Genomic DNA, 14,836 nt, shown 5'->3' with positions numbered 1-14,836 from the left:
AGTAAAAGCGACAGCTATAGTGAACAAACAGCTATGACCACCCCCTTTCTTCTCTGTTTGAGAACTCACTGTCATAATTACTGGATATATAGCATGCCTGCCTCGTGCTATTCGACTGCTAAACAATTTAAATTCATTTTCTTGCCTCATCTTGTTCCCGTTTACTCAACCGAACAATGTTTGAGACGTCAAAGGTGCCTATATGTATATATAAGTCGCTTGAGGCCTGAAAAAAAAAAAAAAAAAAAAAAAAAAGAGGTCAGCCGAGACACTTCAGACTGCGCACGTGTAAGAAAGCGAAAGCATTAAATTCCCGCAAGTGAATTTTTTAGAGTGATGCTTTCGACCATGCATTACAGTTCTTTCTGTTGGTGCATGCTATATTCGGTGTGTGTTTGGGTTTTCGACGTATATACTGCCGTGCTTCACGCGGAAACATGCAGTTGGACGCACTGCACGCACGCACGCACGCACGTACGCACACACACACGCACGCAGACACACACACACACACACACACACACACACACACACACACACACACACACACACACACACACACACACACACACACACACACACACACACACACACACACACACACACACACACACACACACACACACACACACACACACACACACACACACACACACACACACACACACACACACACACACACACACACACACACACACACACACACACACACACACACACACACACACACACACACACACACACACACACACACACACACACACACACACACACACACACACACACACACACACACACACACACACACACACACACACACACACACACACACACACACACACACACACACACACACACACACACACACACACACACACACACACACACACACACACACACACACACACACACACACACATTTGGTTCGAATCTAGCTCTGCAACGACTTGCCTCCAACCTAACTATTGAAGATGCATGTGCACCCCATGTGCAACAAGAAGTTATATCCTGAACGCTGTGCAACGAAAGAATGGCCTTATATGTGTTAGGGAAGTATAACTATATAACCACTTTAGTCCCTTCCTCGTAAACATCATTGCACAGTGTACTTAACCGTCTTTTCTTCTCACTGCAGGTAAAACATACACGTGTTTTTAGTCTGTATTGCACTATGTATTGAGCACGAGGAGTGTTGAAAAAGCCACCTGTTTTATCTCCATCGAGTTCTTTGTTCAAAATTTCTGAAATTTACAACAATTTCCTCCGCCCATACCACCACCGAGCATATATATTAACGTCTCGGTGAACTTGTTTGGCTTCGCATGACAAGCGCATGCGTGTTTATCTGTATATTTTTCCTTCTCCATGTCACGTCCTCACGGCACGGATATATGTTCCTGTCGTTCTGGAAAATTAAAATCTGACGATGCCAAGGCAGGACTGTGAGGACGATGGGGAAGAGCAGTGCAGCCAAATTCATATGCATCGCATTCGGTTGTTTCGTTTTTGTCGGCCGCGCTGGTGCATTGAAGGAAAAAAAGAAAGACAGAGAGGGCACGCGCACCTTATTCATCGGGGGCGTGTAAAGCCCAACAATTTGAGAAACACTTCCTTTCAAATTACTACTGGTCCTATGCTTATGCGGCTGTATTTGAGAAGTTCATAAATGTTAAGCAAACGTGCCTGAGAGACAAAAAAAAAAAAAAAGAGCATGCTAAGCCATTGCGAACATAGCTTAGCATTATGTATACAGCTATAGCTTATTCCGTAGAATAACAATTTTGGTCATGGTACCTCTTGGTGTTCTTTTCTTTTTTTTTTTTTTTTTTTTGTAAGTGGAAACACAGATTCTTGGTCATTCACAAAAATCTGGCACAGGCAAAAATAGAGTCGCGTTACCATTTAACGCAAATAAATATCGGTGACCTGTCGATATGAGTCGCTTTGGGACCGTTAAGCCCCCCCCCCCCCCCCCCCCCCACGCACACACACACACACACAAAAAAAATTAACACACCCCGTAGTAAATATAATGAAACAATGCATGGCTCGTAGAATTTTGCACGGATCAAGAAAAGAAGGCATTGCGTTTTAGATTTCTCCCTATATGTAACCATACACGGTTTGCTTTGACCAGTTCACGTAAATATATTAATAAAAAAAAAAGTTTTGCTGGGGTATAGATGACATGCGCCATCGCTTTCGGGGCGTCGCCATTAGACCTCTTCATAGCACCAATGAAAATTCGGAGACTCCTCGATAGCTAAAAACGTATCACCCGCTTGGCTCCGCTCTGTCATCGCAAAATTCCTATGTTTGCTGGCGAGATAGATTACGCCGAGTTTATAAGCGGGGCTATCCGCGTTGCGAAGCGATATTTTGTCCTATAGTTCCATATTTCGCACAGCATACTCAAAACACTGTATGACCAATGTGTCTTGTGATTTGTACAGTATGTGTAGCAGGTGGACCGCATGGTGGGGTTCCGCCTTTCAAAAGTGCAGCGAGAAACTCAGTTTATCAAGCGGGCACCCGCGAGTCGCGACGACTGCACAGATATTCAAAGCGAAAAGAACGTGCAAAAACAGGCAATGGAATTTCACGGGCGTATTGACAACGGGCCAGAAGAAGGCCGGAAAAGTCGTAAGGCATTGCATTATTGCATCCCAATGCGCAGCTGCGAAAGACCACCTATACTTCGTCCTGCAATCCGCAGAAACCCAGCGGACTGCTGGATACTTGCTGCCATTCGTATTTGCTTGTTTGTTTGTTTGTTTGTTTGTTTGTTTTTTTCACAGTTTGACTCAATTAAATCGAGCGCCATTCGGACGCATGCATGTGCGCTGCGACCGTGAGTCAACCGAACTGTCCCTGCGTACAGATTGAGATGTCTTTCTTGGAAGCCGGAAACCGTTGGCGACAAATATCGCTTTTGGAGCTCGATCCTTCAAGCGATAACGGCCGTCCGATGACGTCAGCCGCCCTTTTCAGATAGCTATCCGCTAATCTTACGCCCGCCTCTCCACACATAGTACAAGGCGTTCGTCACCGGGCGTTAAACGACCATTCGTAGCCAGTCACCGTCGGCGTTGCAGTGGCCAGGCGCAGACGTTTTTTTTTCCAGAGACCGCATCGGTCGACGTCGTCACACGGCAAGTTGGTCGAAAAAAGAAAAAAAAAAAGGAGAAAAACAAAGGAGACAGCTCTGCTCGCCAAACAGCGGTCCACCAGTGTGTCGCCTAAGTACACGGCGCAGGTGGTTACAAAAAAGAAGACTTCGTGAAGCGCCGCGAAATGGCTGTCGCGGACACGTCGCTTTTCCTTCTCGTTCGGCAATATTTACGACAGCGGCAGCACGCAGGGAAACCTGAAAGGAGGGGGGTGCCTCAGTTCGGAAGTCCTGTCAAAACTCCACCGGAGGACACCGTGAGAGAGAGCTGACCCCTCGCCCACTGGCCGGGTCGGCCCCCCATTCCCCATTGGCTGCCGCTTTTATTCAATGGGCGGTGCCCAAGTTGTGCACCGCCTTCCCTCGTGCGGTGACGTGGAGAGAAGGGTGTTGGCGGACGACACCCCGAGGTGGCGAGCGGAGCGCGCCGACAGCTGGCGCCTTCGCGGCCTCGCCTTAGAGCAAAATAAAAGCGTGCGAAAAAGCGCATTTGTAATTCCATCGGCCTCACACGTCGCTGCTCCCGCTAGATTGAATTTGACTACGCCTTGTTTGCTGGGCGCTCAAAAGAGGGTTAAGCGTGTTATTGCTCCGCGATGTCTGCGCGCATTGCGAGAGTCGAGGGGAAACATCGCGATCGTGCGCAGCTACCGGTACTCTTCGAGGTTTACGTCGCTTTAAAAATGCTGAATGTAAACGAGAATTTTAAAGGCTCGCAACTTTCGACTGGAATAATTAGTCGCTCTTCTGGTTAAACATTAATCCCATATCCCAGGTCGGAGTGGAGTTTTTCAATGCCGACTCCCCGTGGCCCGGTTTCGGCGATACTTGTCTAGCGCTTTTCATTGTGGCGGCAAAGCTTATGAAAAGACATACATACAAAATATCTACGAAAATATACGAACAGTTCGGTGGCTGCACGCATTCGGTCGAGCCTATTCATAAGAGACTATAATCATATGATGTAAATAACGCGACAAGGAGTATAACACCACGAGGAAGTTTTGGCCCGAAAGAAATATATCACGACTATAACGTGAACTCTGGATTAAAGCCCGAAGTCGTACGCATGCACTCATCTGACCAATAACAACATGTAGCGGCACGTTTACCTGACGCGTCCGAAACCGTTGTGACAGCAAATTCTCCTACCGGCACCACTCCATCTCCCGTTGCTGCTCAGTGCCGCCGAAACGAGTCACGGGTTCAGAAGAAGCGCACAGGCGACCACGCAGCTTCCCCGCTGTAGCTTCTTGAGCGAGGCTTGTCTTCGAGTCACTATCGCCCTTGTGGAACTCGCAACCTTCCACCATCTCTTTTGGAAAGGTCCTGCTGCACCGCGTCTGTCTGCACGTTCTCTTTTTTTCTTTCCTTTTTTTCGTGCGAGACATGCATGACAGCGGACGGCAATTGTTCGCGCATGAGAGCAGTGCCCGGCCGAGATGTGCGCACGAGAGAGTGCGTGACCGGAGGTTGCGTCATCCGTCGCTATCGCCAATCCTCTTTACAGAGATGCCATCTCTCATCGCGTAGTTGTGACGAATGCGCCCCTCGCTGAGCGCACAGGAGACTATTACATACATCGGGGCGCGTGGGGAAGGTTTTGATATATGTGCGTCCGTGCGGTGACTTATGGTGGCCGTTTTTGTGAATGCCGACCCCTGAGAAACCAACGCACTGAGTGTGGCGTCGTGAGAGGAGCAACAAATCAAGATGTCCAACCATGTCGTTACATGCATGCATGCTTGCTTGTGTGCGCTGAGTCGAGCTAGGTCTCCTCTTTATCAGACCTACCGCCGCAGACGTGCGCAAAAAAAACAAACATCAGGTCAATATACACGTAAAGTGCATGGCTTTTGCGTCCGACCACTCCTTACAAGCAACAACCTTCGCAGTGTCGTGCCGTTCTCAGCCCGATGTTGCTCATGTATATCGTTAATGACGACTATGAATTTTAATGACCCAGAGGATATACTGGCTTACGAGAGCAATACGGTGTGAGGCTAAACAAGACGGATGCTAAGAAATATTTTTCTTGCACTTCGCCGCGGAGAAGCTATAAGGCCAGCTATATATATATATATATCTATATATATATATATATATATATATATATATATATATATATATATATATATATATATATATATATATATATATATATATATATAGGAAAAGCTTTTATATATATTAAAAAATCGGCGAACCGCGCATCAATACGTGATGATAGAGCCCCGCGTATACGAGGTGGATTTCGGACTTAACCGCCGGAGTCATTTAGACTAATTTAAATTGTTTGGTATACTTTTCATACTTGTGAGCGCACAACGGGTTTATACTGAAGTTGGCATATCATCTCTTATTATTGTTCCCAACGGGATTGACTTCTGTGACTGCCTGCAGGCAGTTACGGTCTGCATATGCATGGCGGACAGGACAGCTGTTGTTCATGCCTCGATGAATAATTTGAAACCTTGCTCATTTCCGTTAAGCTGCGAAGCACACCATGCTTTCGCGTTGTGACCATCCGACATGGAAGCATTCGCTGAACGAAGCGCATTGCGGGTGGTGTTAACACATGATTCACAGTATGAATGAGAAACTCATGCTGTGTATAGTTGCTCAAGTGCACAATTGTTTGTCGCTGTGGCATTCTTTACTGAGAAGTTGATTTTGTCCTCTCTGGGTTGTTTTCCTTGAGTAGAGCCGCAATTAAGTGCAAGGCCAATACATTTCCCATGACGCTCAGCGCGTGCCCAGCTAATCGGCGATGGGTATATTTCCCTCGTCGTGAAGATACTCTGCTTCCATGGAGTGAAATGCTTGGTGCAGGCACTTCAGCCACACACGTCACCATCACTCCGACTATTACTTGATGGCTTGATCTGAGGAGTCTCGCAAGGTTTATTGACTTTTATAACAGCTCGCCTCCGACGCGTATAGGGCGCCAAGAAAGAAGGAATTTAAGAAAAGCACGACGAAATCAGTTCGCGAAACATGAACTCTCGCCTGTAATGAACTTTGCTTGAGCAATTGTAACTGCACGGCAAAAGAACAGCGCGAACAACAAGGAAGAATAAACACACAAACACAGGACGGGCGCTGTCCTGTGCTTGCGTGTTTCTTCGTCCTTTGTTTCGCGCTGTTCTTTTGCCATTTAGCCATGCATGAACTATAACTATAACTAGTCCAGGCAAAGGTCTTGATGTAACTGCACGATGCTAAAACAGCATTTACGCGGCTCAAATGTTACAGCATGGGCGGCTTTAGAATTATTTTGCTGCGACACATGCTGCCGAAAAAAGCTAGAGAACCGTTCCGTGAGCAATTATATAGCTATAACGCTCTATATTGATCTTCGGCCTGTTTTGCTGTTTGGCCACTGCTACTTCTGAATTCATCAACAAATCGACGCTTCAAGTTGCGCTAATTGTGCAGCTGTGGATACGCCCATTCTGCCCGTCCTTCCATCATTAGTCCTTTTGCGGCACCCGAAGTATATAAAATTTATAACTGAAGAAAGATAACCCATGAATGAAATATTAAGCAAGCATGAGTGAGAAAAAGAAAAGATAGAATGTACATTATTACTAGTTACAGCACCTTGATGACGTCGAGACCATTTCTGTAGTATAATCGGCTGCATAGCGCATTAAATGTGGAGCACAGGAAAATAAATAATGCAAGAGAAACAACAGCCGTGGCTTGATATGTTATTTCACTCAGTGCTTTCCGAGGAAGATATACGCGAGGAACTCCCGGTTTGTTTGTTTTTCGTGATTTTCCCCCTGTCCGAGCATGGTCCGCGCGGCCCCGAAAAATTGGGTTAAGAATATATATATATATATATATATATATATATATATATATATATATATATATATATATATATATATATATATATATATATATATATATATATATACAAAGCTCCGACAGGTGGAATTCTCCGAATACCTGTTTCTCGGTGGAAAATGATTGCAGCAATTACACTGGTATACCTTCCGTCGCAATTTCTTTCCCGGAAAGGCTCCCAAAGCGCGCTCGAAAGGGAACTCAGTGCTGCGCTTCGCCTGAATCAGTTCTCTTCGACGCTGTCGATAAACGTCAATTGTCCGGACGAAGCGCCTGAAGGGGTAATATGCCAAGTAGAAATAGGGCTGCTCAGAGGGGCTCGGCGAATATGTATTGGGTCCGATGAGATGATTTTCGCGACATGGATGGGGCGCCACAATCGAGCCACGGAGGCTCGGAGGAGTACGTGTAGCAGAACTGCGCTGGTTTTTCAATAGCGTACGACTCGCGCTGTTCTGGAGATGGCTACCGCGCGCCTTGTGAAGACATGAACTAGTTATTATTGTTTTTTTTTTTCAATAGTGCATAAAGATGAACTCTAGATAATGAAGAAATTATTGGTTGGGGATTTCATACACGTCTATGCTGCAGAGCACGCTGAACGTGACTCTCGATATAATTTAAAATCAATATATTTTTGGTGAGCGAGGGAAATGGAGGTGTCATACGCAGAATGGCTGTGCATTATAAGGCAAGCAGCAGGCAGCAAGCGCCATGTCACGCTTGCAGTAAAACGGAGGAGGCATAAGACGGCCAAGACAAAAGTTGAATTCCAATTTGTAAAGCTGTGTTCGCGGTTGAAAATTCTTTCTGATCCTGAGATATGAAAAACGAGGGGAGCCAGACGCTATGCACTTTTTCGTGCACTGTTTTCTATATAGCAGGGTCCGTTTTGTTAGCGCGGTTTTATTGCTTCAACGTTCTATTTTATTATTATGTAAACAGCGTACTGAATACGTCTAACGCAGTGTGAGACAGGTATAAAATACATTATCTTCTATAACATTTGCTACCACCGTCCTGGAATCTTGATTCATGGTCGATAGCGAAGGCGAGGGACGAAAGACGTAGCGGCGAACGAAAAGAAACAGCATAAAGCAGAGGCCAAATGGAATTATAATTCATTCTCGCCATCGTTAACAAATCGTCACGTGACCATGCGCGCATGGGGTGATACGCGTACTTTCCATAATTGTATTTTTTTTTTTGAAATTATAAATCCCAATATAGAAACGTCATATTTTCTTTACCATTTTTTCACGGGCTTTATAACGTGAGGAGGGGTGAATTAGGGTGGGCCCCTTCCCCACTTGGATACTTGCCGGAGGTCAAAGTCGAGGTGTCGCACGTCAGACGCCCACATCTGCTCGCCATGGCCGAGGTGCGAGCATGCATGCATATATATATATATATATATATATATATATATATATATATATATATATATATATAGGATGCGAGAACATTTAACGCACTTGGCCGCTTAAAGTTATAGAGCTAAGTGTACGCTTTATTTAAAGAAACATTTTATTGGACTCGACGTTTCGACCAGAAGCTGGCCTTTAGCAGTGGCATTCGCACTCCTGATGAAGGCCAGCTTCTGGTCGAAACGTCGAGTTCAATAAAATGTTTCTTTAAATGAAGCGTACGCTTCGCTCTATAATATATATATATATATATATATATATATATATATATATATATATATATATATATATATATATATATATATATATATATATATATATATATATATATATATATATACATATATATATAGCACGGGGGATGCTTTTTTTTTTTGCATTGATTGCAGAGTTACGGGTACAAATATATATATATATATATATACTATATGCCTTTAAAGGTACTTCAATGCCTGTCGAATTACAGTGGTGTGTTTGCATACTTTTTTTTTCGCTATGTCGAAGCGCGTGACTCCCACTTTTCTGAAACCTCATGAAGAGGAGGGGAAAGATACAATTTTAACAAGTTTCGCAGTTGTGGTGCAATGGATACGGCGTCCTGTGCCCAAGAACGAGGTATCAAATCCCCGCTTCGTCGGCCGCTTTTCGATGGAGCCTAAAACTAAGGCGCTCGTGTGCTGTGCGATGTCAGTGCACATTAAAGAACCCCAGGTGGTCGAAATTTCCGGAAACCTTCACTATGGCGTCTCTCATGTAGCCTGAGTCGCTTTGGGACATTAAATCCATAAACCAAACCAATTTTGACAGATTTATATATAGCCATCTACCATAGCTGCTGCGCACCTTTTATTCCGATATCGAATATTTTGGATAAATGTTGTATTGAGAAAATTGGTGTCATGCAGGTTGCTTATTAGGAATGCTTAGTCGATCAATAGAAAACGAGTTCGTTTCGTTACTAGCACGGCTGCACTATGTGTATTCACGGCACACTTGTTGGTAGTAGAAGTTACATTGGACGCCGTCTCGCAATACGGCAGCGTTGTTGGTGCGTCATCTGAATCATATAGCTCCGGTACACGGTGACCTGCACCGAGGCGAGGGGCTGCGACGCGGCCGCTCGGAGCCGGGAGAGCCCGTGGGAAAGACGCTTATCGACGCGCGGCCAGGGTTGCGGGAAACGAGCCGATAATGGGGCGCCACCCTGGGTGGCATCGGATCCCGTCGCCGCCGATTCGATGATGCTGGACCAGCGGTCAGGGACGCACGCGCGCGATGCCCGACCACTCGGGGGCGTGACGATCCTCGCGGTCGTAAAACCTCGCGGTCGGGTGAGCGAGGGGCGCGAGGAGCTTCCTGCCGAGATCGTGCGAACACGCCTTGGGTTCCGCCGTCCGGTGTGCAGTGAATGCGTTGCGCCTTCAATACCCTTTCTCGCTGCTTGGAAACATGCGTTCAACGGGCACGGCGTATCACATATCGGCTCCGCCAAGAGGAGTCCGTCGCATGGGGCTCTGGCCGGGCGACCTGCAATCTCCCTAAGCTGTTCTGCGATGAACTGAGACAGCGCATCCCCTTATCTTCGCCGCTACTGGTACGAGTGGAGGTGGGCGACTAGTGATCTGTCACTGCGAAGATGATTAAAATTCTTTTAGGCTGGTTTCAGCTGAGCACATGCATACGTCGTATAACTCAGTCGATTTCATGCAAGAGGGCATATAGGTATTTCGCCATGCATGACGACAAATTAGTATTACAGCGCCATTATACTGACTCACCTAAAGGTAATACAGTTTAACTGCTGAAACCGGCTTGACCGTTGCTCGCTAATTAGACTAATATACTAGCTTATTCAACGATAAATGAGGTTGCCGCGTGTGTACCTGCTATACATTGTGTATTTCGATTTGTATTTGTTACGCTTATAGTCAACTTGCCGTGCGGCGGTTTCCAAAAATCCTTGCTGGGTTTTTATGACGCAGTGTTCGGTTTACGTTCGGTGTATACATACATGCCTGCAGGCATGTACTCCGTCATCCATGATGTTGGGAAAGTTGGGTCGTCTGTGTATACATAAAGACGCTGAGCACTTTGGTTACGGTTGGACGCATGGGACAGATTATTCAGTGCATTGTTACTGAAATGAAGTCGCTTCCTCGCCCATTCAATTATTGGGTTCTTCAAGCGCTACTGCGGCTGTGCACAAGGGGGAACGCAGTGCATAGTGCAGCCGTGACGGCAGCGCTTCCGCGTGCACTCTCATGCGTATACATGTGCACGGTACAGCACATATACATGACGAAGCAAATCAGTGCTTCGCTTCCATGCACCGATGCTGTTGTGAACAAGAGTTTTCTCAGGCTTTGAGTGAATGTATATAGACGTGATTTTCACGACAGCATGGCTCTTATGCGAGCAAGCGATGTTATACACACTCAGCGGAAACGCACGTTTGCTTTTTTTTTATTTTTTTTTGCTCTGTATCTGTAAAGCTGTTCGCGAATAAGTACAGCCTTTTACAACATGCAGTCATTTGAGATACGCCATCGGGGGGTGCAGTGGTTAAGGCGCTCGACTACTGTGCCCAAGAATGCGGGATCGAATCCGCGGCGCGCGGCGGTCGCCTGTCGATGGAGGCGAAAAGCTATATGTCCGTGTGCTGTGCGATGTCAGTGCACGTTAAATAACCCCAGGTGGTCGAAATTTCCGGAGCCCTCCACTACGGCGTCTCTCATAGCCTGAGTTGATTTGGGACGTTAAACCCCACAAACCAAACCAAACCAAGCAATTCATTTGATCTTGTTGATTATTGGCGATGTTCTTGCTGTGCTGCGTGGCACACCATTCTTGATGGGCACGCTTCAGCGACATGCATGTCGTTAGCGGCTGCGACATGGAGGAAGGTAGCGAGAACAGCATTGCAGTTTTCCAACGGATGTCAATGCCACTTCCGGTTACGGTGTCTCCACCAATAATCTCGACGTCGAGGAGATAGCGACACTTTCTATAACGACACATACTCTGAATATGGACTCTGATGGCGAATTGGGCAACAATTGCTAAGCCGTTGCTTGAGGTTTATACTGAGATGGTATAGCCATTAGCAATAAATTTCCGCGTGGCTGCTTTATCCTGAAGTTATTCAATAGCGCTTAATTGTCATGTAAGTTTGAGGAGGATTCCGTGACGGATGCATATATCAAGTTGAGATCTGATAAATAATGTGCATGCAGGATACAAGTTTGTCTTCTTTTGGATTAGTTTGATCCATGGGTGCACTTGAAGAAGCCTAATGTGACGTGCAGCATGGTGGCTATGTACGCGGTGTATGAACACTAACAAAAACCAGTGTGTGCTCTGCATGTGGCAGTCCAGGAGCAAAGTGTATTTCAGCGATACACAAGCCATATATAATCAATTTCTGCGTTAGAATGGATACAGCTGAATTTTATCTGCATGCGACTTCTGTGCATTTGAGACACGCACAATGTGTCGTTTGAGGACGCCACCTAGAGGTGTTAAGGGAATATTGACCTCTATGCGTAACCTGTGCAACGACGTGTCCTTTCTGCATGTTACAAACGGCGCCTGTGTATTTGTTTCCTTTTGTTTTTGCGCAGGCCCCCGTTCCCGGCGCATGAAGAAGCGTGAGAAGAAGGAGGAGAAGCGGCCACGCACCGCCTTCACGGCCGACCAGCTGGCGCGCCTCAAGCAGGAGTTCCAGGAGAACCGATACCTGACCGAGAAGCGCCGACAGGACCTGGCGCGGGAGCTGCGCCTCAACGAGTCGCAGATCAAGATCTGGTTCCAAAACAAGCGCGCAAAGATCAAGAAAGCGTCGGGCCAGCGGAACCCACTGGCGCTGCAGCTCATGGCGCAGGGCCTCTACAACCACACCACCTCGTCTCAGCAGAGCAGCAACGCGGGAGACGACGACGACAACTCATCCTCGTGACACTGAGCCTCCGCCGCCGCTGGGACCAACAGAGGCCGCGCGAGGTCGAGCGCACGTTGCGGATTCCTCTGCAGGCTGTCGGGCAACTGACGAACGCAGGTGCGCTTCCAACAGGAAGCAGATTACGAGAATCACAAACGAGGAAAATGAGACAAATATCCGAGACTTCTGCTTGGTTAGATCTATCGACTACATACGGCTGGCTCCGTGCAGGCAGACAGTTATGACGTGGAATAAAAGAGCAGCGATCCATCGGCTGCATGCGCGCAACGTTACAGGCACTCTTCACCGAGACGCATTCAAGGTTTACAGTGACGTACCAAGGACAGAACGATTGAACGCGTTGCACACTTTGCGTGCCGACACGGGCAAAGATGCAGTGCACGTATACCTGGATAGCCATCATGCACTAGTTGCTGAAAGTGAAGAAGAACGCGCACAAAGTGTTGTATGGGTTTTAAGCAATAATTTCGGCCACCGAAAGACTGGTGCAATCAAACTTATAGAATCTGCTACAGCGACTCGAACGATGCTGATCCTTTTGAACGGCCGACATTCGTGCACCAGGGGCGCAGCCCCGACCTGTACGTATGCCTCTGAGCGCATCGCTCATGTCGGACGCCAGCATGTGGAACCGCGAGGCCTCGGCCCATGTCAGAACACGGGAGCGCAGCAGAAAATGGCCTGCGGCAACGCAAGTCACTCCCTTGGTGCGAAGACCTTATAGCGTGCCCTCTGGACGCCGTCACTACTGTGCGCACCAGCAATAGGAAGTTGTGTAGAGGCACCGCAGGTTATTTTTTTGGAACGGGCGTACATGAACTCGGCCACGTACGCCGCAAGGCACTTACACCACTTCCCCTGCTTGTAAAATCAGTCTACAAGCTGCACCCAGTTTTAATCGCATGCATTGCACCCCCGACAAATCCATTTTTCTGCGAGGTTCTCTCAACGAGTGCACCAGTGCAAGCTCAAAAGCGGGATCGAGTTTGTGAGCGCCGAGATTCAAGGCGAGGACGACCGCAGCGTTCGAGTTCACCTGGCCCATGCGAATACCGCACAAGTGAGACGTTTCCGTGTGCTGGACATAGTCGCGCGTCCGTTCGCCGACCACGTGGGATTGTAAAATGAAGGCCTAGTGTTTTCGAACGACGCAGTGGTGTGCTTGCCGTCGGCTCAGCTGTTTGCGTCTCGTGTGCTGGCCGTGACTCGGTAGCCCAGCGCGCGGAGCAGTGGAACAGTGCTGCGCGGTGGCCCAATGACTGGCGCGTCAGTGCGCGTGTGTTGCATAGTCACCTGTACAGATACTCAAAAGACATGCTCGTGCTATTGACTGCCGCCGTGCTGGCGGCTCTCACCCCTTTTCCCCTTTCTGTACATAGGTTGCCTGATGTCCCTTCTCACTGTTCAGTCCTTGCACTGGCGGCAAGGACACTGTCCTATATCTCGCGAGCGCCCCTTAGAGGATAAAATACACATCCTACAATTCTCACTGTTGTGTGTTGCATCCTTGGCCTGCTTCCATGCGCTGCCTCGCAGCGCTGTGTGGTCTTGTCCTCTCCGATGTTGGTGCTCCGAGCCGTGAGACACCGACTGCGCAGTAACCGGAATATATGCGCACCGTATCATTTTGAGAAACAAAAAAGTCAAAGGTACCTTTTGTGTGTGTGTGTGTGTGTGCAGGAAGCATTATGGATAGTAAGATAACAGCAGCCCCTTTCTATCGAGGTGATTGCAAGTGTCAGCTACAGGAACTCCTAATTTGAACAGGTGCCATCGTATAGTTCACAACTGTCTACATCGAATCCGCTTGAATGTCATGCACAAACTACTTCGTACATAAAATAGGTATAGCCATCAGCCCTCTGTGCTCTATACATGTGATGTGTCTGAAGATTTCGAACATTTGCTAACCTCCTGTCAACGGTTTACTGCCCATCGCAGGACAGTCAGTAATAATTTAGATTATCTAAAGACATAACCTTGCGCCTTGAACATGTCCCGGGTCCTTGGTGCGACGGGTCGCCGGCTGCGAGAGCTACAAATGCATTATTAACTTTTCTCAAGGACACAGGGTTGATCGAGACCCTTTAAAACTCATCTGTGTGATTATGTGCGTGTGAAAGTGTGCGGCAGTGATTCCTTTTTTTTTTTTTCATTTTCCCCTCCCCTCTCACACTTTGTCACACCATCATCTCTCCCCCTTCATCAGGAGTAGCATGCTAGGTTCCCCACCAGGCAGACATCTCCTGTTGCCATTAAAATCTCTCTCTCTCTCTCTCTCTCTCTCTCTCTCTCTCTCTCTCTCTCTCTCTCTCTCTCTCTCTCCTAACGTCTTCTAAAAATAGATAATGCAAATTTACTCTTCTTAGTTAAACTATGAACTCTCTCCATTTGCCTCTGTCAGATCTTCCTCTTGTTCTGCTGTTT

The 14,836-nt window shown here is 47.2% G+C and overlaps 1 protein-coding gene across 1 annotated transcript in view; it reads left to right on the top strand.

Moving 5' to 3' along the window:
• The window catches only part of LOC146185091 (homeobox protein engrailed-1-B-like), a 91,815-nt gene extending 77,931 nt beyond the window's left edge, over positions 1–13,884 (top strand). The window contains exon 2 of the mRNA XM_084606079.1: positions 12,072–13,884. Within this exon, the coding sequence (XP_084462205.1) occupies positions 12,072–12,406 (335 nt within the window). The 3' untranslated portion in view covers positions 12,407–13,884. The remainder of the gene's footprint in view (positions 1–12,071) is intronic.
• The last annotated feature ends 952 nt before the right edge of the window (positions 13,885–14,836 follow it).

This window comes from Amblyomma maculatum, chromosome 6 (genome assembly GCF_055883805.1).
Source record: "Amblyomma maculatum isolate TAMU_Amacu chromosome 6, ASM5588380v1, whole genome shotgun sequence".
Lineage (NCBI taxonomy): Eukaryota > Metazoa > Arthropoda > Arachnida > Ixodida > Ixodidae > Amblyomma > Amblyomma maculatum.
Note: the sequence above shows the minus strand (reverse complement) of the source record. Positions and strands in the feature narration are given on the sequence as shown.